The sequence below is a fragment of the Sceloporus undulatus genome, chromosome 6 (assembly GCF_019175285.1).
Source record: "Sceloporus undulatus isolate JIND9_A2432 ecotype Alabama chromosome 6, SceUnd_v1.1, whole genome shotgun sequence".
In the NCBI taxonomy this organism is placed as follows: Eukaryota; Metazoa; Chordata; class Lepidosauria; order Squamata; family Phrynosomatidae; genus Sceloporus; species Sceloporus undulatus.
Window position 1 is genome coordinate 45,735,133 of NC_056527.1, and position 25,828 is coordinate 45,760,960.

Genomic DNA, 25,828 nt, shown 5'->3' on the forward strand with positions numbered 1-25,828 from the left:
TATATATATATTATCATGGGGGGCAGGCCTTTAGGGCCACCAAAAACACAATGGTTGCTCCACTCATTATCTATGTTCTTAACATGCTGTAAAACTTAGCCTTTATCTTCTCACAATCTCCCTTTCTTGGGATAGTAGTGGAAATTATCTGCTCTGTGTTCATTGGCTAAGTTAGATTTATTGCTTGAGTCAAGATTTCTTCTCAAACCTATGAACAGAAATCTGAGAGGTCTGCTTCACATATTGTGGCAGCATTTACATGTACACTAACCAGATTTTCGGCACAAACATAGGCTTCCAATATCATTTTTTTTCCCTATGAAGCACTCTGTTTCCACAAACCCCAAATTTCAGATTTATCAAAGCACATCAGTTTTAATATAAAAAATCCAAATAGGTCAGCACAACTTGCACAAATTATTTGAAAGCAAAATGCCTTCTTGAAATAAACAAACTTACAATAGATGTTGCACTACTGTACAACCTGAATTGTCAGCCAGGTTTTATTCAAAAGCAAAATGGCAATAGAGAGTATGAACTTGGTGGTGGTTCACTCATAATCCTAAACCATTTAGGGGTATGTGAAGCTGTCCTGGGCTTCATAATCTCCTCCTCACTCTTACAGCCACAAGATGTTCAAGCAATGTTCTTTCTGTCTTTGAAGGACTCAGCTTGTGTAATTCAAGTGTAATATTACCCATAGTAGGTTGAAACAAGCTTCAAACCATGGAGCTAGACATTGCTTTACTGAATGAGGTGATACTCAAAGAATGCAAACCAACTGAAAAATAAGTAAATATAAGTTTAAAAAGTTAAATAAACATCTTGTTTAGCACATTCTGAAAATCTGTTTAAAATATTTTATATTTAAACATTTTGAATTCTCAGTCATAGTGTTGATAATAAGTTAAATCCCTTCCATTTAAATATTTTAATTGAATACACAAAGTCTTTAATAAGCTTTTATTTTTGGACAACATACTAAATTTCTTTAGAATTGTCTTCTGCTTCGCCCACATCAGTTCCTGCAAGCCTTGACATGTAGTCTATGTGAAATCAAAACCCTATAATTATGACTTCTTTATCAACAGCCTTATTAATGTTCATTAAAAATAATCCTCCAAAAGGAACTGTGTGCCTTTTCTGTTTGCTTTGTGACTATTAATGGCTTTTAAAAAAATGTGTATACATTAGTATAAGGAACAGTGTTATCATAAATTCAAATACTGTAAAACAAAACCAGCTGCATCCATTATAAGTGCATTACTGCCAGGAACTGTAAATATGTTTTTGCCTGATAGCCTTTTGACTCAATAATATCCTGCTATCTCTGTTGGGCAGGCAACTTTTAAAACCAAGACGAGACAGGTTATGATTTTCACAGTAAAGCTGGGTTTCCTTCAGATGTATCTGTTCTTCAGATACATAGTTTGGGTCATTAAAAAAAGGAGGGGGAAATATGCATTATTAGGGAGATCAATTGAAAAATTCTTCATGAAGGTGATGAATAAAAAGGGCAATATACATTTAAGGTGTCATTTCTCCATAACACACATCAAAGCAGACAAACCCTGTCACATCATACCATACAAACAATTTTAATTGTGTAGTTACAGTCAATAACCACTCCTAATCAGAACATTTCTGCATAAAGAAAATTGTGATACACTTATAAAAACAGCCAGCTGTAACAAAATAACTGGTGTTTTCATAGCAATAAACTCATAAAAAAGAAATACACCTTTATACAGAAAAATTTATACAGCTGTAGCTTTAAAATTGATTGTAAACCAAAGGAAGACACATTGCAAACATCAATTATTTTCACATTAATTGCATAAGTTTCTAAGGTGATCTATTAGTTTTATTTACCTAAGCTTATTTGCATGATAGTAAAAATTGCATACAACAATAAGAGTGAAGCTTATAGTATGAATTGCTTGGATAACATAGAGCACTTTTTATAGGCAACTGTGTAAAGCACATTTTCTCTATTTAAAACTTTTAAGACACTTTGTTTTACTGCCCATCAAAATACATTTATAAATAGAAAAAAAATCAGTATGATAACAAGAGAAGCAATATTACATTTAACAGAAACTTCAAAAAATTAATTACAACATGATGCCGTAGGATCTACAAATAAATAATGGGGATAAACTGTGTTTCACATTTTGTTTTCAAAAAACCCATGTAACAATGCAAATGAAAAAGATACAGTGACCTCTTATTTCTGAAAAGAAAACAAATCTGAGTTACGGCAGTGCCATATAATACAAGGCATTTGTTGGCATATGTTAACTTTAAACTGCATCTCACAGTCTATAGTTCTTTTGTAACATACAATAGAGCAAGAGTAACAAACTCTTCTTTTTTCTTTATTTAAATAAACATGAGCTTTCAAAGATCAAGTGTGGAGTGTTAACAGTAATAACTGGGAAAAGAAACAAAAACAAAACAATAAATCACAGAAGTAATGCTTGTTTGAAAGCTCTATAATAATAATAATAATAATAATAATAATAATAATAGTTAATTAAAAAACAACCCACAGATAATCATGCTTATTGGATACCTATTGATGTACCCAGTGAACACAAATTAATATGAAACAATCCTCATTGCTTCATCTGTAGTTCTGAAGCAGTTTGTAAATTATCTAGTGCAGTCTGTATTATCCTTTAATTTTCTCAACTTTTGTGCAAGTTTTGGAAGATTCATTGGCCAAACAATGAATAAAGAGTTTGCTGACAGAACACAGGATGGAATTTTCATTTCATTAGTAAATAGCAGTGACACTATTGAATAAATACTCTTTCAATTAGTCTTTCAATTCGGTATTAATGTCAGTGTTCCCTTCTACCGATAATTCTTCTTCTAATTTAACTGAAAAAATTGTGTCCGTACTTTTGTCTTGGATGTTCTCTTCCAAATCTTTCAGCAACTCTTCTTCCTTATATTCTGCAACATCCACTTCCAAGCCTGAGTTATCTTTCAGCTTTCCATGGTGCTTGACATAGTATCGCTGATTCTGAAAGAACTTGATAATGGTGTACTTGGGTAAGTCAAGTTGAGCTGAAAGAGTCTGGATTGCTTCTTCATCTGGGTATAAGCCTACATCTTGTATAAAACTCTGAAGAATGCCCAGGGCTTCCACAGAAATTTTTGTTCTTGGACGGGTCTTCTGACGATTTTCATCCTCAGATTCAGCTGGTGATGCTACTATTGGCTGCCTTGGGGGTAACCTGGGACCTGGTGGTGGCTGTGGCTGCTGTTGCTGTGGCTGTTGTTGTTGCTGCTGCTGCTGTTGTTGCTGTTGCTGCTGACAGAAAAGAAAGACAGCATTGACCTTTTCATTGTGTACAAAACTTTATATATACTGGTTTTACTTTTTATTAATAATTGAAATCATTCTATTTACCCATACTATCTTAGTGCAGATTCTGCATTTACCTTCACAATGGGTTTGCATAGATTCTCATTTCTCATGTACAGACATCCTCTTCCTTATCACTGACTATGGTTAGCATTATATTTTGCCCATCTTAATGCTAACTGTGGCCTGAAGCAGATGGACAAAAAATGCTGGCTTTGGGCTGCATTGGGGCGGGGCATGCAGACAGCGCATGCCCTCAAAGTGGCAAGAAGCTGCACGGAGAACACACTGAGCACATGCCAACTCAGAAAAGCCACCACAAAAGGAAGCAGTGAAAAGCCACTCCTGCTGGTTGCATAGTTCGAGACTGTGGCGGTGGCCCACTTACAGAGAGGCTATCCAGTTGCGGCAGTCCCTTGCGCTGCTCCAAGCTGCTGGCCTGCTTTGCACCCTATGTTAACTTAATTTAAGATCAGTGTAACCGTAATACTTGCCACATCTGGAACATTCCCTTGTAGGACACCAAATTATTGTACAGTGGTACCCCGGGATACGAATTACCCAGCTTACGAATTTTTCGGGATACGAAAAAATCCCATAGGGATTTATTGTTTCGGCTTACGAAGGTTTTTTCGGGTTACGAAAAAACCTCGGCGCTATTTTCCGCCACCGGAGGGCAGCAGAGAGCTATTTTTTCCATTAGCGCCTATGGCAATTCAGGTTACGAAGGTTTTTCGGGTTACGAAATTAGCCGTGGAACGAATTAATTTCGTAACCCGAGGTACCACTGTATACATTTTACAAATAATAACCAACTTAGTCCCAGTTAATCCATTACGTGGTGTTCACTATGTGTGTGTGTCCTGATATAGGACGGAGGAGAAACAGTACAACTCCACCTTGAACTAATTCCAGTTGAATTATGCTCTATATCTGAATGCCTGATTGTACTGAGACCTTTCTTTCTTTCTTTCTTTCAAAGTAGGAAGTGTTCAGCTTACAAGAGAGGCTGTGTGGTGGTGGTGGTGGTAGTGATAGTGGAAGGAATTCATGCTATACCTCCATGATGATTACTATATGGCCACTGAAAATATGAATTTGGGAAGAATTAACAATGGGCAGGGAAAGAAGTAGAATACTTGCAGGAGATGGGAGGAAGAGATAGGAAGAAGCATATAAGCCAATGTTCATTTCTGGTTTCTTATCCATGGCTGCTATTTATTATCTACTGTATGCTCAATGGGTCACTACTGGATGGCTCAGATAAAACCAATTTGAGTTTAAAAAGTAAAAAAAAAAGAAACCCAGCATATTTTTGATGGTAAGTGTGCATGCACAGTAAGGTTTTTGTAGAAGGTATGTACTAAACCAAACAGTACTCTGAAAATAATTAGACTTAAACCAATCACCATGGAACAGGAGGAAGGATAGGCAATGTACTATAGTCATGGTTAATTCATTTCTCAAATCTCCTTCATTTGTAGGTTTCATACAATCATATATAATTCATATAATCAACATACACAATCTTGTTTTGAATTTGATACACTATGGGCCAGAACAGACCGGCAAAAAACACCGGCTTCAGGGTGACATGTGGGCGTGGTGTACACATGGCACATGCCCTGCCGCTGCCCCCAAGCCAGTGTCACACCATCCTGCTGACCACACAGCGGGTGGCACCATGGTGTTTCTGTGGTGCAGCATTTACACAGAAATGCTAAAAAGCTGCAGCAGTAGCAGAAAGGGTCCTGATCTGGCACTCAAAGGGGAGGCATAGAGCTGTCCCTTTACTGCTGTCTGTTTTGGCCCTAAGTGCCTTCACTGAGGGCCGGTACAGACTGGTATGAAAAGCTGGCTTCCAGTCGGCTTGGGTGTCTGGTGTATGCATGGAGCATGCCTGCAAGATGCCCAGAAGCTGGCTTCATGCTGCCTGGCTGCCTGCAGAGCAGCAGGTTCAGAGCACTCTGGCAGTGCAGTGTCTACATGCCACACAAGCACCATAAAGCTGCAGCGGAGCAGGAAAAGCTGACTTTTGCTGGCTCAAAAAGGAGCAGCATTTTGCTGCTTCTTTTTAAGCTAGCAAAAAGGTGGATTGGGGCCATGACGTGTGCTTGCTGAGGCTCTAATCCACTTTCTCAGGGGCGGCTTGAAGATGCCCCTTTGGGGCAATCTGTTTCACCCCTTAGGTAGCCAAAACAGTACTACTCATGAACAAGTAGTATATACTTGGACCAAGCCTGAGCTTTGTGGAACTATCAAAACAAATAATTTCTAAAACAAACAACAAACACAAACAAAGATCAAAAGAACTAACAAAACAAAACTGAGGAATGGAGCATCCTGGAGGTATGGCAGTAATTATTCATAGGAATACTGCAACATTTTTGTTGAAGGCCAACTTATACTTACCTATTCTCAACTGAGTTTTGAAAAATGATATACAGTGGAGTCTCTCCTTACACGGGGGATCTGTTCTGGACCCACCCCTCCCCCCGCGTAAGGCAAATTCCGCATAAGCACAAGCCCCATTCATGTGCTCGCAGCAGCGTGGGTGCCACAGGCGTGCGCCCCTGTCATGTATTACAGCATATGTAGTGGGAGCACTGTCTATATGACTAAAGGCAAAATGAAAAATAAAGAATTTGGGGGAAATAGGCCAATGAAAACTTACTATCTTAAGGTTGCTGAACACATAAATGGGTGGATTTCATTTCTGAAGCTGCGCTCATTACTTCAGCTGGGACCATTTGGGAAAACTGGTCCATATCCTTCAGAATTTCAGGCCTCAGTATTTACTGACTGCCAAACTTGTATTAAATAGCAGTGGGGTAAAACAAACACAGAATTTTCACTAATGTCCAAAATATTCCATGAAAGGGGGAATAGAGGCAGCAGAATGGGAATCTGTAAGGCTAAAATAAAAGATCAAGAATGTTTGTCTTCTAACTGTTACTACAAGACCACATTTGAATTGAAATTAAATTAATCGGCTATTTCTCTATTTGCTTTGGGTGCTCCTGGACAAGGCACACTCACAATTAAATGTAATGTGTATTGGACTGTTTCCATTGTGGGGTGGGCAGATAAAGGTAAGAAGCCACTCTGACAGAGTCCTTGAGGAAGGGCATGATAAACACGTAATTAAAGGAAGAAAGGGGGAGGGGCAAAAAAGGATTGCTTGGAAATCTATTAGATTTCCATTTAGCATAAAACAACATAACATGTAGATCTATACTTAGAATAGTGGTATTTAAACGAACAAACTTGAAAAATTAACCAAAACAAAAAACACAAACAATGAAATAGAAAACACCATATATTTCTTTTTTGTAGCAACAAAACCTGGGAATATGGATTGCCTAATACTGAATACATGAAGACAGGCTCTTGATTCGTTAACTTTTGATAGTTCAATTGCTGACACACAACTCAATCCTATCTGTGCTAACCCAGACTAAGCCTTGCTGATTTCAGTGGGACTTCTTTTTACTAAATATGTTCAGAATTACAGCTACAAGTGTTACCGACAAGATAAACAAAACACTTTGTAGCAACAGGGCAAGCTGACCTATTACCATGTCTGTGTCTGCATAAACATTTCTTTACACCCAGAAGTGTTGAATCCATTAAAGCGTGCCCCTTTCAAGCATGTACATGTTGGCACACACCTCTATCTTCTTTGGTTAAACCAAACACTAGGTTCCTCAGCTTTCACAATCTCAAGCGCCTAATATCCTATTATTGTTCTTGTAAAAGAAAGAAAAAGGCAATTTTTAAAAAAAGGATTGCATCCCGTCCTTTGAATATGTTATCAGGGCAGGTTATAATAAGATTAGGGACCAAAACAGACAGCTTTTAAATCCTGCTTCTGGACATCTTTAGAGCATGGCGTCTATATGCCGCATGCTCCAAAGATGTCCAGACGCCAGCCAGTTGCCCAGATGGGTGGCTTGAAGACACTCCAGCAGTGCGGCACTTACACACCACACACTACCAGAGCATCTTGAAGCCACCCTGGAGCTGCAGCGGGGCTGGAAGGATACCTCTTTCCCAGCCCAAATAGGATTGGATGTTTTCTTCTCCTATTTGGGCCAGATTCAAGGTAGATTGGGGATGTGGCATATGTTTGCCACAGCCCCAATCCACCTTCAGAGGGGGCTGATTCAAGCCACTCCTTTGGGACCGTCTATTCCAGCCCTTAGTCTGCTTCATTCCTGGAGAGGCAATACACCTTCCTCTTTATTTATATGGAAGGACACAGTTGGATCAAGTCCTGAAAAACCTCCACGTCTTTCCCTGACATATTAAACTCGTGCCAGCTCACCTGGGGAGCAGCACCCAGCCAAGGTCCAGTGGTCAGCAGGCCAGGTAAGAAAGCGCCTCTATGCTCTCCTTTCCCAAGGGTGGTGGGAGAGGGGCTCTAAAGGAAAAACAAACAAACATTGACTCATCCTAACTTTCAGACTGGCAGTAAGTGGGATGAGGAATTTGGGGTTCAGCCTCCTCCCACTTAAACAAACCATTCTTACAGGGCATTGACTGGACTTTTATTTTAAAATTATGGCACCTAAAATATCTAAATCCTAAACATTTTTAAATTACAACCAGAAGAGAGTAGTATACATGCACACCAGATATTTTAAAGCTTATCATCAACAGCCTAAATACTGGCAGAAGAGGTGCTAAAAGGGTAAAAAATGCTTCAGGGACACATATCAGTGAGAATATACATTTAGTAAGCACCAACCATCTTATTTTCAAAGAAAAACAATAATTTTGGTGACCCAGTATGGAGAGATACTGATAGGGAAGCTCTAAAATTAATTCTGGTGCATTGCACAAAAAGTTAGGTATTCAACTAAAAGTGCATAAGGCCAGGTTTCAATTCTCCATTATCCTTATTAATACCAAGACATTTTCTACTTAGTATGGCAGAAATAGGAGCAATTATTCCTTCCCTTCCTTGCAGGTTAAGCCCCCTCCCTCTGGCTGGCTGTCTTTTTCACTCCTATAGTGAACAGGCCAAGGTAAACCAACCTGAATCTGTTCTGTTGGAACATGGATAATGTGGGAAGGCCTGTCACCATGGTGATGAACTGCATTGCTTTCTTGTTCGTAAATGGCATCTCGTTCAGGCTGAGGAAGACTGAGGAACCTCCGGATCATTGACAGATTCTCCCACAGGGTTCTGTTCTCAGGTGAAGGATCTTCTTTCCATCGCAAGAGTTCACAGAGCCATCCCTTAAGATAATGTAACAGAAAATATTAGACTCGCCTTAATATGGGAATGTGGCTAAGAAAACCCTTTCCTTGGAAACAAATAGGATAAAATGAGGACACACCTTAAACCTTTGTATTGCCTTGTCATTTCATGTATAAATCTATGGAATTCCTTTAAAAATCAATATATCAAAGCCCATGATGCTGCTTTATCAAACTAATGAGTGCCATTGCCAACTTTTAGAATAACATCCCACTGCCTATAGATCTTATATATTAAAAACAACAACAACAACCAGAAAACATGCAAACCAGCAGCATATATTTCAAGCATATTTTTTTCTTATTCTTCTATTATGTCTCTGCTACTAATTTCCTTTTATATAAGCTCATATCCACCCGAGGACATAAAACAGCATATTGGTAGTAGGTGTATCGTTATTTCAATTTTTTGTTTTTTAAAAAAATAGGTATCCTGGTGTCATTTTTCTTATTTAGAATAAGATAGTGTTTCCTATGTCTATCTTGACTATAAAATTGGCTCACATAAATTATATATACAGAAATTTCAGAATGCCTCCTTGAACAGAGATTACTAAATAGGGTTTCTTTTTTCTTTCTATGTGCTCATGTGGCTCTGCAGACAAACCAAAACCTGCTCATAAATCTTTACCCAATTCAGGAACTTCTGAAACTTGAAAGCCAAACTTATGATTTTAAGTATAATATAAGCAAGACCACATTCTTCACAGCACATGCAAACTATCTATAAAAGCACCTGCTCTAACTGAGGCATGTTCTATGGAAAAGCAGGCTTGAAAGTATGCCAAAATATTGTCCCAGGAGAACTGTAGCAAATGCTAATTTGCTTCTAAAATTGATGCACAGATTTCCCCCCCTTAATGGTTTACAAGCCATCTTAAATGATATCTTTGGCATTATTTGAATTTTTAAAGTATTGATTTTAAAGAAACAGGACTAAGGAAACCAGTGCTGAATTTTATTCCATTAAAATACATGGAAAGAAACTGTTTTTAAAAAATCACAGGATTGACAATGTCATTTTAGGTTTAATTATTAATGTTTTAACTACAGAATACTTAACATTTGTTTAAGGACTGAGGATAGAAATTGTTATTTTAAAATAACAACAGCTCTGATATTTTTAAGGTCAAGTCCCTATTGCAGTTTACAGAATAAGAAATTAATACCAAAACATTATATGAACAGTGAAAGAGCTGACAGAATAAATATATTTTAATAATAAAATAAAATACAAAATTAAAATAAAATAATAAAACATTTTCAGAAATTGCATTTAAACCAAAAAGTGGGGTCAAATAGATGAGGGACTACCACCAAAAAGATTCTGTAACCACGAGATAGATTTCATGTAAGTAATGGTAAAGATTTCCCTTTGACGTGATTGTGTAGTTGTGCCTGACTGTAGTGGTGCTCATCTCTGTTACTAAGCCGAGGGAGCTAGTGTTATCGACGTGACTCTGGTCATATGGCCAGCATGATTAAATGCCAAGGCACACAGAACGTGGTTACATTCCCACCAAAGTGGTACCTATTTATCTATGTGCACTTTTACATGCTTTCAAACTGCTAGATTGGCAGAAGCTGGGACTAGTGACAGAAACTCACTCCATCACGCAGCGCTTGGGTCTCAACCTGTCAACTTTGTGATTGTCAGAATCAGCATCTTAACTGCTAAGCCTCAGCAAATAAATTTTCATATAAACAAATAAGCGACCTGAACTTTATCAGAAGGAAACTGAGAAAAGAGCCTCTTAGGCTAATCTTAAGGTCTAAATGGTATTCATGTGGATGTAAGTGGCACTAAACATAATCGGCCCTCAAACTGTTAAAAGCTTCAAAAATTAATACCTGCAGTTTAAATAGAGCCTGTAAATGTGTATACAGCCAGTGAAAATGGTGCTAGCTGTCACATGGTATGAATAAACCACTTAGCCCTCACTACTTTCATAGCAGCTGAATTTTATTCTTTTTAAACTGTTAGGCTATCCTTAAATCTGTAGAAGATATGACAGTTCTCCGTTGTGATGTCTTATCTGCCTTCTCCAGATAGGACTGAAATATTGTTGATTTATCAAAAAGCAAATAATAATAGTATTGTTTTAGACAAATGTTCTGATTAAACCATCTCACTATTTTGTGGAACCACTGCAATGTATTTCATAATTCAGTTAAAAGAAAGCATGTATAAAATTCCTATAGAAACCAATGGGGCTGAACGAAGTCTGATCATTTTCTGCCATCTATGTGCTATGGTCCTTAAATATATATATCTGGGAAGATTATTAAAGAAGAGTGACACAGCTGGCCTTACGACGGTTTCTATAGCTGCCACCTTTTGATTGCTAAAACATGGATTGTTTGGATGGGGGGGGAGTAGAGTGGTTCAGATGGAGGTCAAGTTCAGTTGCAAAAACCTTTTCTTCTGAAGTTCTTGCACATATTAATGCAATTCCAATAGTAATCAGAAACCTAGCAGATTAGAGAATACTGGGCTAGAGCCCTTTTACTTGGCATGCTATCTTTGTCAGGGCAAGGACTTTCTAATGGGAGAGGAGGATACCTGCCAGGCATAGCATAACATTACTGTTCAGCCCTGTGAAATATCTGATGCTGAGAAATTAATATGCATGTGGGAGTATGAATATAGTTTGCTGTGCCATTTTTAATTGTTTCATTTCAGTGAAGACAAAAGACATTATAGACAGTATGCTCCTTTTCTGGTGTCAAATATTCAGTCCTATTGTACTATGAGATGCATAAAGTCAAGATGTGCTGGTTAGAATTAAAGTAGCTATTCTGTACATATATTCTGTATCCACATCTAACTCCTTATCTCTGAAACATGCTTGTTACTTGTATGCCAAAGCATTAATAATTTACGTGACTCATGGGGTGAGGGTTGACTAGGATCAGATACAGAAGGTGTCCATGCACCTCCCACAGCCTGAAAGTAGTTTAACAAGTAATTCGGGGGGGAGGGAGGGAGAGGAAGTGCCTCAACTCATTTAGCAAGTATTTTGCTCTTGTCACTTCTGCGTTCTGAGTGCAGACATATCTTTATTAATTAGCCATGACTAATAAAACGTTTCCAGTAGTTTGCTATTAACCCTGGCCCTGAAATAATACTTCTAATTCTTCCCCCCGCCCAACACCATGCCATGATGAACTGCAAGACTAAATACTACTCGGTTGGCTTTTCAAGTGTATGCCAATAATTGTTAAAGATTGCAATCACGTTTTTAATTTTTTTTTAAAAAACTAACTCTAAAATTTACTTTTTATTTCATATTTTATTTTAAGTATCCTCTTCATCTGCTTAGATTTTACAGAAGAATTTATATTTTCTGAAATGTTATTCACATTGCCTATATACATACATTGTAATATGATATATTTTTAATTTTAATATAAAAAGTAATCACTTGATTATAAACAACTAAACCATTTTGATAGGACAGAAAAGGTATATTAATTTACATATTTCACACAGCTGACCTTTATTCCTAACTCAAAAGACTATGCAAAGGAAAATTATATTCTTTCATACAGAATTCCCAAGCCAAAATGTGTCTATTCAGTATAATAACCAATTGGTTTGAACAATGGTTTGAAATGCAGGATTATTATTATTTAAAAGCTACAATTTTTAACACTGGAAAAAATTGTGTATTTCAATGTTATTATTGCATACATATATTTATTTCAATAAAACAGTGCTGAAATCTATGAGTTACGCAAAGGAAAATATATTGCACAAACACACAAACTGAAACATGTCTTCTTTTTTTGTTTTCCACCAAAGACCATTTCTAAAGTACAGGATGCTTCATTAAAAGGTATCACAAATGTTATATGTTTTACAACAGCACGTGTGGAAGTCCACTTTAAGCCTATTATATATTTGAGAAGAGTACAACCTAAACACGCTAGTAGGAATAACCTATATGCCTGTGCAACAACTTTACCAGACAGCATTGCACTGCATATAAAGAAGGAACAAAGCAATGGCAAAATATAAACATTAGTCACATGTAAATATGCAGATGAACTTTCAGGATGTTACTACTTTTCAAACCGACAAAGTTTAATTTGACACCTTCTGTTCTAAACCCTTTGTTTCTATTCAAAATCACGCCTTTAGCTGCTATCAATCACTACATTCTCTCCCTATTACTTAAGATACTGGCGTGGGCCCTGAGATAAGTTGAAAATGCCATGCAGATGAATTCTGAGATAATATGTTCAAACCTGTTATATACAACACAAATCCTGTAAAGTTATGTATTGTAAACCTACATTTATTGAGAAGTCAAGATTTTAAATCCATCTGCCACAAAGGAAATACCACCATGTACTTTATAGTAGCTAAATGACATATGCAAAAGTCTTGCTACAGTAAGCAAGAAAACGATGGAAAAAGGGAGTTAAGTAAGTTTTCCTGGACTCAGTTTCTCTCAGGAATTTTATTAAGAGACAGAAGTTAATTCTTTGAAGTGAAAGAAAAGCATCTGCCAAAATATTCACTGGATATAAAAATCTAGTGCTTTGAATATTATAATTCAAATGCATGACCATTTTCAAAAAAGGGAAGTTTGTGCACCAGTTTTGCATTGTTTTGCTCTACAATACTTTTAAAATGCAAGCTTGAAAAGGCCTAAGCGACTTTAGCACCAGCCAGTGGTTTCCAAAAGCACTACCTAGTTTCTATTTGTCTTCTAAAAATATAATTTGTCAAATACGTAAGTAGGAATGTGTGGTGCAGGTCAAATAAAACTGAAGAGAGGTTTTCTTTAGGATTTTTATTGCAATGTAATAAACAAAATTAAATTAAAAGGAAAGAAGTTTTAGTCTATTTAAGCAAAGGATATCTAAATGCTGGGTAGGGAATATGTCTATAAATCTGACAGTCATTTGGATTTGCATCCTTATCATATTCTGGTGGAACTAGTCATCACTAAATGTGCATGCCTAGAATGCTTGGTTATAAAATGTGTGTGCAGGGAAGGGGGACATATTTATTTACTTTGGTTTGCAGTCCTATTTTTAACACTCTTTAAAAAAAAAACCCACAATGAATTAACATTTTTTAAATCAAAGAGTTAGAGACTAATTCATAAGTCTTAATCTTAACATTTGGAGGGCTTTTCCCTTTCCCAAATTAGATTCAGGAGTATTTTGTTACAATCTCTGGGGTACAGCGTATCATACAAATACACAGCATTAAAAGAAACAGTCTAAATAAGAAGGATATTTGATACAAACGTTTTAGTGAAAAGCATGAATTACATTTCATATGCAATATGAACAGGGTTTAAGTACATAATCCATTAAACAGTAGTTCTGAGTAAAAAAAGAATTCAGTCTTCTTGTAGACTAAACTGCAATACGCATTTTGAATGAGCTCATTGTCAACAACAACTAACTGTAAAGCTAGCAATTTATCATTCAGCAAATAATTTTCGAGTTTTATAAAGAATCAGTAAGTATTCCTTATGCTAATGAAGACAGTTTTTAATCTGCCCACAAACATGCTAATAGAGGGTAATTTTTCCCATTTACAAAGCTGAAGGCACTCAAATATAATTTCATACCAGTGTTTTACAAACTGGATAAAACGGACGTCTGAAACAAGCTAAGCCATCTAATTCTTCACCTTTAACACAGCAAGACTAAATTGGGGAACATACAGACGATCATCCTAAAACAATAATTTCTTTGCATTTCCAGGATTACGACACTAACATACATGCAAAGTGAAACATATGTACCCTGGGAAACTTATATTGTGTGCTACCTTACGTTTCAACCTGCAGGTCTTTGTAGTGAAAGAAGGTTGTTGTGGTGGTAGGGAGTCATAATACTTTCAACAATGAGATACATATTGGTGGCAAAAGATTACTGAAAGCATTTTAAATTATTTACTAGGTTAAAAGGGTAAAATGGTACTTTAAATACATCAAATTCCACATCATCTGGAGCATTTTTTGGTGGCAAAGTGGTATTGATCTTTCCAAATGCTTAAAATTAACTATTTCCAGAAGGTCATTATTTGATTAAAGGCATTAAAGTTGAGGGCAAGAAATGATGCACTCTATCTTCTATTCCATTCAAATAATAAGGTAATTTAATCAGAACCACCCCCTTATGTGCAGCAATAAAAATGTTTGTCTTGATTTTTTCTCCTAATCTAACATATTAACCCCTTTACAAGTTGCAAAGTTCTTAAGGCAATCTCTATTGCTAAAGGCTTCTTCAAAGCAAAATGTGGTAATGCATGCCAGTCAAAATTGATAGAAACACATTTCATTGAGTGTTTAATTGTATTTTTAAATAGTGTCCATTTTCTTTTGCAATTCCCTCCCAGAAATATTTTGAAAAATTCCTAAAAAATATATAACCTAGAACCAGCAGTTTCCAATCCTAAACATGCTTATCTGGGAGTAAGTCTTACTGTACTCAGTGCAATTTATAATGGAGTGGACATGCACAGAAATATATGAAAAACATATGTGTGTGACTGTGCTTTCAAGTCACCTGTCAGTTTGTGGTAACACCATTATTTTTTTTATAGGGCCTATACAAAGGATGTCAATCTTTGCTTATTTTATTCTTGTATGCAAGAACAAATAATTTCAAGTTTTCTCCTCAATGGGTGAGATTACAGTCATCCCATTGTATCCATGGGGAATCAGTTCCAGACTCCCCTCCCAGGGAAAACAAGAAACATGGGACCTACGATGGCATGATGTACACGCACCTTCATTAAAAACAACAGGATTTGCCATCTACAGAAGCACAAATCTGCAGATGCCAAGCCCATGAATAAGAAGAGCCCACTATAAACATTTTTGCATAGTTTGATTATTTTTGCACAATTTGAGACTTTCCTGTGAAAAATTCATTTGTACAAAAATAGGCTTTTGTGTAGAATGCAGAAGGATTGGCCTTCTGGGCAGACATTGTTATGTTCAGTCTGAGTAGCAGGTTTACTGTGTTATCTTTTCAGACTCGATTCCATGAAGGCAGTTCTAGGGACAGTTGCTGTACCACTCACTCACTCTCCAGGGAAATCTGCAGCCATCTTTTTTCCATGAGGTAAGTGCAGCGATAGCTGAATCTAGCAAAATGAAACTGGGGACATCCAGCATAGCTCCTGACTTAAGCAACGCAATTGCCCTTCTCTCTAGAACTGGTCTAGCTAAGCTACGCTTCTTTTGAAGGAGTCAACACTGATGCAGTCACTTTGTTTGAAGTGGACATTTTCATCTTCCAAAATAGGCACTGATCAGTTCTATCCCTTTGATTTAGGCCTCAGGAAGAAAATGTCCTAAAACTACACAGCAAACATGTTTTTGGGCAGATAGAAGGAAGCCCAAGCATATATTCTTCTACCATTCCAATATGAACCAGCATTGTTTTACTCAAAGAAAGCAGCAAAGCTCCTGTCATCCGTTACTAAAATCACCATGTCCCAGGGAAAGTGTCAAGTCAGTAGTTTTAAATATTTCAGGAAAATACTCAGAAACACTCAAACCCTGGACATTAAATGGTAAACAAGCACAAATAAGGCCTTATATTTGCGGTACTCGTCTTCAATAGTAGCATACATTATTAGGCATATTAAAAGTAAGAGCAATGACATAATATTGGTGTATCTTTTGGAGAGCAACATTTTATTTCTTGTGCTTTTTAAAAAAGATTTGTGAAGCAGTGTTGTTCTTCTTTTTTAACAGTTGTCACTTCTAAAATTTTCAGAATGTGTCATTTGCATGATGACAAAATGATTGTCACTGAGAGGGCATGCCCATTAATAAAATGGCTGTCACAGTGGGTGTAGGCAGTAACAAAATACCCATTTCCCAGAAAAGCAAACAGATAGGGCTGCCTTTTTACAAGACACTACTCTGACATTTTCTCCAGTAGTCTATCCATTGCACGTAAAAGCTAGCCAATTATTTCTCCAAATCATATCTCAACTTTCTTTTATTAAACAAAATCAAAATATGTTGCTGAAATATATCCCACTTGATTGACAACTCTCCTCTTCCATGGATCATTCCCCAAGTAACCCCCCTCCCCTTTTGGATTACCTCTAAACTCATTTTTTGTTCTATTAATAATATATACTTCACTTGAGTCAATTCACATGCACCCATGTGCTCCATTCATTCCTTATGCAAGCAGAGATACAGTGCGCCTCGGCTTATGCGGGGGATCCATTCCGGCTGCCCCACATAAGCCAGATATTGCACATGCTCAAGCCCCATTCACATGAATCGGGTCATGCATGCAGTGGTGCAGCGGTGTGCATGCACCGCCCCTTGTGCCCCATGCGGGGCTTTCAACATATCCTGAAAGCTGCGTATGACGCAGGTGCACTGTACACATTTTTGAAAAGGATTTTACCATGTTTGTTTTTATTAAATATAAAAATATTTTAAACTAGACTTTATTTTTTAAAAAAGAGGCTTTTAAAATCATAAACAATATTTTTAAAATCTGTTTTTCCCCTTTTTACATAAAAAAAATTGCCTCCTTGGTTTAGAATGACAGCTGTAAAGAAAGATGTCTTTACAGATGACATCTACATTCTAGATAAAAATGTGTATTCTAAATAAAGATTTCTTGTAATTTTTTTTTGGGGGGGGTGTTCTAATTTTCCAATTTGTTTAGCCTTATTCTAGTTCTAATCACTATTGTCCTATAACTGCTTCATATCTGAGAATTTACAATATATAAATCAAAGTTGATTATTAGCTTTTATTTTTTTTAAAAAATAATCATATAAACTTAATTGCTGAGCAGTCAGCCAAAGGTGGCTACTCCTCCACTTTTGTGAGCCAGCCCCCACTTGAAGTATTTACTACTGAGTCAATCGTAATATACCAGTTCTCAGCTCCAATAACTCCCAGTACATTTCTGGGCTTAATTCAAAGTATTGGCTTTAAGGTTTCAACTATGAGTGGACATCTCGGGGAGGCCAGGGGTTGCATATAAAGTTTTGGAAGTACTACAGGATTGCACCCTTTAAATTTATTGTATTTAGTTTTAGGAGGGTACTTCTACCCATTTTACTATTAATTTCATTAATTCAATATTACAGTCACCCCTCCTAACTCACGGATCTGGAATCTGCACCCTCAAATATCCACAGAGGGGCAACTTCTGCTATTTGCAATGAGGTCTGAATATATGCAAGCATGGTTTTGCATGCGCATGTGTGTCTGGAATGGATCCCCAGCAAAAATGGGGGGGGGGTCAACTATACTCTAATGAGAATGCTTAAGTAAAAGAATAATTTAAAAAAATTCTGATTGGCTAAATAGCCACTCAATTTCATTCTGTTACTGTGGACAGCAGCACTAGAGTAAAGTAGTACAAGCTGCTGGCCACTCCCGAAAGTGGATGGCATTCTTCAGACCATGGCCCAGTACAGACTGGCACTACGCATTGGCCTGGGCTGATTTTAGGGCTCGGGAGAATGGAGTGTCTGCACACTTCTGAGCCCTACTGTGCACTCCCAGCACCATCATGGCTCAACCCCATCGACATGGGAGTCGCCATGATGACATACATATGCCATAGCATCCAAACGGCACCACGCCACATGTACAACACAGGAAGCGTGTTCTTTTTGGGGCTCCCAGAGGCTCAGCCATTTGGTTGCTGCAGCCTCCATCGGGGGGAGAAAAGGGCGGCATCTCACCACCCCTTTCTCCCTGTCTGTCCAGCCCCCTTGATATGGCGTGGCAATAGGCAGTTCCTGTACTCTATGATAGAGGACTATCTGTGAAGTACTATTTACTCCATTGCTACAAGATTGGATTGCTCTTCCACTGGACAATAAACTTCAGGTATAAAGTGTATGATGAAATGAGTGCTTTTATTTATGTAAGAATCATTATTTTTTATGGGGCCTGTCACACTACATGCCTATAGTGCTATGATTCCTCTAACAGCCATGGTAACAGTCAATGAATTCCTGGGGCTTGTGGTCCAGTGAGGAACTAGAACTCTCTGAGAGAGAATTCTAAATACCCCAAACTAAACAGACACCCCCCCCCCAGATTTCATAGGATGTTGCCATGGCAGTTAAAGTGGAACGATACTGCTGTAATCATGTTGTGTGAAAGGGCCCATGTCTCTATGTTTGTTTCCAGTTGGAGTTTGTACATAGGGTAACTGAACTGAGGATGTATTGCAGTACTCAAATGTGGTAAATTGCTTCCTCCCTTGGCTCCTGTACCTGCATCACATGTGGGTGGGCGGGATTTACAGAAGCTTCTATTCAAAGTACCGAAGGAGAGATAGATAGAGATAGAGATAGAGAGAGAGAGAGAGAGAGAGAGAGAGAGAGAAAGAGAAGCAACAGCAGTAAGTAAACAGAAGCATCTCCATTGCTGTTCTGTTCTCCTCTTGCACACTTTGTAAATCACCCCCCCCCCCCCCTACTGCAGATGCAAAAGGATTTACTTCTGTCGTTCAAAACACTCAGACTGCCAAACACCCTGAGGAGGACCAATTGGCACTGAGCAGAAGGATGCACTCTCTCCCCCTGAACAATTCTGATTCAGTTTGAATTCACAGCCAAACATGGGAAGCAGCTGGGTGCTTCTCCAGACTTTGTTGTTTTTCTAATATTTATATTCCACCTTTTTCCCAGTCTGGGACTCAAGGTAGTTTACAAAAGAGGAAACAAGTACAGCCTGTGTGAGTGTGTGTGCGTGTGCGTGTGCATGTGTGTGTGTGTGTGTGTGTTAATAATATAACTAAACTACACTTGGCCTCCATATTCACAGATTCGGCATTCGCGGATTCCACCATGCACAGCTTGAAAATATATAATTTTTAAAAATTCAAAAATCAAACCTTGATTTTGCCATTTTATAGAAGAAACACCATTTTACCATGCCACTGTATATAACAGGACTTGAACATCCATGGATTTTGGTATCCACAAGAGGTCCTGGAACTAAACCCGAATAGATACCATCCTGCATCCTTGCACTTTTATATCAGGGGTCTTTCATACTGCACATTTATAGTACAATAGTCCACTTTAACTGCCATGGCAACATCCTTTGGAATCCTGGGATTTGCAGTTTAGGAATAGGAATTTAGAATTCTCTGTCAGAGAGTTGTAGTATCTCATTACAAAGCCCAGATTTCTATTCTGTATGATGTTGTCATGGCAGTTAAAGTTAGATATGGAAATTCTGCATTTTCCCAATTCTTGACTTCCTGTAGTGTCAAAACATTCAGGATTTTTTTTCTCTCCCAAAGGATGGAAAATACCACAATGTTTTTTTTAAAATGCATATTTTCAAGAAACTAATGAAGTACTTAGAACTGTGCTGTTTTCTGAAAAAACAACTACACAGCTGTAGGTCTGCTTCCAGCCATGACTGTTTCATTTTGCACAACCTTTTGAGAAAGTTGGGTCAGAACTTAATAAACAAATAAAGGTGCATTGCATACTGGAGTTTTGGGGCTGGTTTTCAGATGGGCTAAAACAGGGGTAGGCAACCTTTTTGAGCCGGGGGCCGGGTTGCCTCCCTCAGACAACTGGAGGGCAGAAGCCAAAAAATAAATAATTAAATTAATTTTTTTAAAAAAAAATAATTAAATAAATAAACTGGGACAAATGTAGGACAACATTTTCAAATGGAGGACACTTTTATAAAAAAATGAGGACATGCGAAAAAAAATTGCTGATTTTTAAAAATTTTTTTAATATAAATGCATGTTTCTGAGGCTTCTATAGACAATTGCCCCCTTGCCCGCCGCTTGCCCCCCTTACCCGCCGCTTGCCCCCCCTTGCCCACCTCCTCCTGATAGGCCAAAGGCCCCACGCCCTCACGCGAGAGGCCAAAGGCTCCGGCAGCAATTGGTGGCAGGACCGGGCTGGGGCCGGTCCCAAGGCCTTGCCGGGCCACATCCAGCCCGCGGGCCGTAGGTTGCCTACCCCTAGGCTAAAATGTGCAGCAAAAATCACCATCAATCCCCTTTCACCCTCTAGCCTAAGAAACCCTCAATGGTCTTTCAGGGCTCTTGAGTCTGTGCTCCCCTTCTGTTGCTTCGTCCCTACCAAGACTGCTCCTCTCCTGCTGCCCCCTCGTCTGCTGCTCTACAACAAGGTAGAAAATAGATTTTATGCTGTACTAAGTCCTATGAGAAAGAAACAATAGTTTGTTCATTTGAAATATATACAAATATAAGAACAAGCAGTAAAGTTTGTTTCTAACGTTGTGGTATTAAAAGGACTGATCTGTCTTGATTAAAATGCTATGCTATTAATTTATATTCTCACAGGTAAAACAGGGAAGACAAACCATAGAGCTACCAATATCTTTACAAAGTGTATTTAGTAGATTAGAGCTGAAAAGAAGATTAAAAAACAAATGACACAAGAATAAATCTGACATATATATATATATGAATGAAAATATATTCCAAAAAGCTAAAAATTAGCTTTATTCCAACTTTGCTGTTTAAAGTCCTGCTAAGATTTTAAAAAACAAGTCAAGCATGAGATTTTTAGTTTTTGCTGTATTCCAATTATCTAAATTTGAGCTATTGTTTGCCTAAATTATCTATTCCCTTATATTAGATACCATTTTATTTGCGCAATCTCTTTTTTCACTCATTTGCATACATTTGCAGCATTTGTTCTAGCTTGCTCTTTCCTGATTACAACTGCACATATACAAAAATGTTGCAAGACCAGCACAAATCAGGGAACTTTCAGTTTTAAAGCCCGGCATTTTTGTGCCTTTGTCAAGTGAAGAAAATTGCAACTGCCCTTAGCGCAGATTTTGGGGGGAACTGCTTTTAAACATGCACATAGTGAGTGCAAATGCACTTTCACACACAAACCAAAGACCCTAACATCTAGCTTATAATATAGGAACATATACCAATTTCTCATTTCTTTATTCTTATGGGCACTACAAATGTTTCAACAGCAGCAATACTTCTGGCAATACAGTGGCTATGAAGCAAATCCCCATTTCAGATTTTACACCTGCCATGAACTTATTAAGCATTAAGGTGCCACTCCTCCCTATAACATACTGACTTACATTATAGAATTAACAATTAGAAAAGGAGTGGAAATTGTGAAGCCCACAAGCCCGTAGGCCAATGGATTCCTTCAAATTTCCACAAATCCCCCTCAAATTTGTCAGCCCCCTAAATGCAGTTTTTGCCCAGCAAGTGGCACTAAATGCACTGTTTTGTGTTGAGGGAAGACACCATGAAAATTGACTAGAACTAACCAGAATGGGACTTCTTGTTCCTGAAAATGGCAGTGATAAAGCCTGTATGGAGTCAGAAGGAGTTGAAAATAAGCCTCCAATCCCACATGCGTAACTAGAAAATATATACAATGAACCCAGGCAACTTGAAGATGATATACAAATATCAATAATTATTATTAATATTTAGTGTGTCCTGATTTCTCAGTGTGTTTTGGTGCTACCTGGTCAAAACTGTAAACATTCTCTGATTATGCTACGTAAGTCTTCTAAATAATAAGTAACTAAACCAGATGGCTGATACAGTGTGATATTATGAATATTTGGATTCACACACACAGTATTCCCACGCATTCATGAAGGGCATTCAGTTTGCCCTATTGATTGCACCTTCTTTTGTGTAACAGCACACTGATTTGGAGAATGCTTTGACTTCCAGAATGGCTTAACAGGACATGTGGAAGAAATCTATTGGGGGACAGAGACTGAAAAGTTCACAAGGAAAATGATTGGGCAGGAACAACTGTGGGGTGTTCTTTTCTGAAGGCACCTTTGATTGTATTAATCTTTTCAGAACATGTACTGTATCTGATTTTTTTTTTACTTTTTCATGCCACAAGTTAAATCTATCTACTTGTTCATGTTCTTGAACCATGACAGTTGTACTTATGCAAGCAATGAGACAACAACTTTGCACTTCTTCTTAGGTTTATGCCTTATACAAAAAGTCTCCAGTATGGAAACCTGTTGAAGTCTGTGAGAATTTTGCTGCTGACATCTTTGCATGGGCTGCAAAGATTGCATAAAACTAAAGTACAAAGGTCAGCAACACAAAGGACTGCTTTAACACAGCATATTCCTACTCAAATGCTTTGCATTTCATAAGATTTAGATGCATTCCTACGAATGTTTTAAAACTTATTTTTTTAAAGCAATGAAACAATAACTAACTATTTAGATAAATACTTGGATTAGAAAGCATCTGGTGATCCAGAAGTCATAATTTGATTTAAAAATTATTTGATTAGAATGTTTAATTTGACTATAGGCAGGGCATCACCAAAAGAAAATCCCTTTATTTCGCTCCTTCCTAAACTACTCTGATTGCACAATTCTCTACATGTTTTCTCAGAAATAAGAATTGTGTTCAACAAGTCTTATTCCTAAGTATCATGGTACCAAGATCATTCTGGGCATTGTATTTATCAGACATGGTGTTTATCATATACCAGAAAACCATCAATGAAGAAAGCTAGAGATAAATTGTGATTTAAATAAACAAATGCATAGCTGTCAGCAGGAACAGATGGGAATTAATATAAAGAAACGTACATGAATTGTCAGAAAAAGTAGCAAACTTCAAAGATAAGGATTTTATTTTTCACAGATACTGAAGAATGAAGAAATTGATATTTTTTATTTCCTGAAGTATCATATTTAATCCATTAACCAGTCACACTGTTTTGCCATTATAATCTGCTACTGCACCCTGCCTCTGATGTGAAAAATTGGTATGAAAGGCCCCTCTTTTCTTTCTTGCTACCAATGCCATGGAAGCATGCAAAGTATCCTTTTAATACTGGTGCACAGACAGGTGGCTATAAGCAAAACTGAGTGCTCCATTAGAGTCTAAGTTAATCCTCTTCTTTTTTTAAGCTGATAAAATTAGATATAGCTGAAGTTGAAAGTACAATATGAACTATTCAAGTAATTTCTTTATAAAACACCTTTTCAGTTTAAATCACCTAATTTCACAAAAATATCCAACTTATATGATTATAGAGGTACATGCTTTCTAAACAAAAAATCAAAATGCCCTAATGTGTATATTAAGATCTTTGTTCTCCTCTTAATGTGGGATCTGGAATAGATATTATTCACATTGTACTGTACTACAAAGTACTCTTTTAAATGTTACCACTAACCTTATTTTCTTATCTCATCCTCTTTTACCTCTCATTTTCCTCCTCTCAACTATGGCTCTTGCAATTTCTTGACTTCAGTAGAGTAGTGACAGGCACAAGCCCCTAATCAAAAATATAATAGGCATTCTTGTGCAAATTACATTTGAATGTAAAAAAGACAAAAAGGTTAACAATGGTTTTTTTTTAAATATATATGAATAAAAAGAAACCTTCTTTCTTTCCTCTCTCTCACTCTGTTCTTTCTAATATCATAATACAATTTACAACTATTCACAAAAAATATTCTGGACAAAAAGATAATTAAAAATCAAAACAAGAAGAAACACCTGCCAGTTTTGTTAATAAAATCAGGCTTGGAATTGTAAATTACAACTTATAACATGGGTCATAAAATAGTTTACTGGGTTTTACAGAAGATGCTTGAAAATATGCATCTCCTTGTGCCTGTTAAAAGTAAGGAGACGTACTTGTAGAAGGGTCTGATTAGCAATGGTCTATGTTGATAATATTTTTGTTATGTATGTAGAAATTTAACTGCTAATATTTGATCACAGAACAGAAATATAAATAGTGGAGACAATGTTTGCTGATAATATTTCAGCAAGTTACAAAGATGCATGGTTAAGGGGCTTACCCTCGTTTCCACACATTGTTGATTTTATTGTGAGACCTGCACATTCCTAATACATATGTTGCAGCACAAATCAACAAAATTATCAGTGGCTCATTCTTAGACATACTCAAAGGCTGTCTACACAGGTGAAAAAACATACTCACTTTTATTCCAGTTCTGTAGGACACACAAAGTACACACAGTTTCACAATGAAAATGCTTCCATTAGGCATTAAAATGATTTCTAAAAACTCACTTTTCACTCTGCAGTTTAGGAATAACCAGATTATTAACACGTGTCAGAATTAAGGTGAAATTGGGGGAGGGGGAGCTAACTGGAGGGTGGGACTAGTCAGGTAAACTTGGTGTGTGTTGTCATTTTAAAAAAATGTTAGGGTATACTAACTAAAGGCTAGCAAGCTACTGAAATGTAGGCCTATTTAATATTTTGCAAACTTTTTTTATATGCAGAGGCAGTTGCAGGAGTTGAGATGCCTGGCTGCATGTGCACTCCCTTGCTCATTCATTTACTCTGGCCGGGAGCAGGAAGAGGGAGAGGATGGTCCAATTAGCTCCAACAGATCAAGTGGAATAAAGCTGCCCATCTCCTTTGCTTCAATTGCTTGCAATAGAGCACTTTATCCTGGTTGAGATCATGTATGTTTGAGATCAACAGTGAGGAGGTAGATCAGGCTACCCTCTCAACATTGCTTGACTTTGGACCAACGTTGCTGGTACTGATCTGCTGAGAAAGGGGTGGCATCAGCCAGGTTGAAGCACTCCATTGCCAACAATTGCAGTGAAGGAGACAGGCAGCTTCCATCCTCTCTGTCTCTCCCTCTCTCTCAGTATGTATGCATCTGCATCCACCAAGAAACAAAGATACTTTTTTAAATGAACAGATAGTCAGGCCGTAAAGGGAGATATTTAGACTTCCCTCTCTTAGTCATTATTATATGAATGGGGAAAGAGGATTGGGTGGGGGAGGCAATGAGAGCACAAACTGGCAAGTTTAACAGGTAAACAATAAAGGTATTGGTTGATAGGTTTTGGCATGCTGGAAATAAAATAACAGTGCATCCCCTTTGTACTGATTTGAATTTGGGCATGAGAAATGTGCAGCGGTCAGTACAACTTGATTCCAGTTTATTTCAAGTAGGTGTGGCACTAACTGTGGGTTATTGTGCAGCCAGGGAACTGAGAAGTGAAGATGAATTTTTAAAATCCGTGTAGACAGTCCAACATTTTAAATTACAAGGAGGCAGGTTGTGTGAATGTGCCACACACTCAGGTTCATGATAATTTCTTTAAAACACTCTCCCCACATAACCTCCTATATGACTCTTTAAACCTGCCCAAGTTCAAAATGCAAGGGATTTAGCAACTACAG

The 25,828-nt window shown here is 37.5% G+C and overlaps 1 protein-coding gene across 9 annotated transcripts in view; it reads right to left on the reverse strand.

Moving 5' to 3' along the window:
* Nucleotides 1-1,574: 1,574 nt before the first annotated feature.
* SATB1 (SATB homeobox 1) overlaps nt 1,575-25,828 on the reverse strand; it is a 135,274-nt gene continuing 111,020 nt past the window's right edge. For 6 of the 9 annotated variants that reach the window (XM_042476280.1, XM_042476281.1, XM_042476282.1 and 3 more), the window contains 3 exons: nt 8,417-8,620; nt 7,704-7,799; nt 1,575-3,322 (listed from right to left, as the gene is read on the reverse strand). In XM_042476280.1, coding sequence (XP_042332214.1) covers nt 2,822-3,322; nt 7,704-7,799; nt 8,417-8,620 — 801 coding nt within the window. In that variant the 3' untranslated portion in view covers nt 1,575-2,821. The remainder of the gene's footprint in view (nt 3,323-7,703; nt 7,800-8,416; nt 8,621-25,828) is intronic. The other 3 variants (XM_042476284.1, XM_042476288.1, XM_042476287.1) reach the window with 3 other exon arrangements.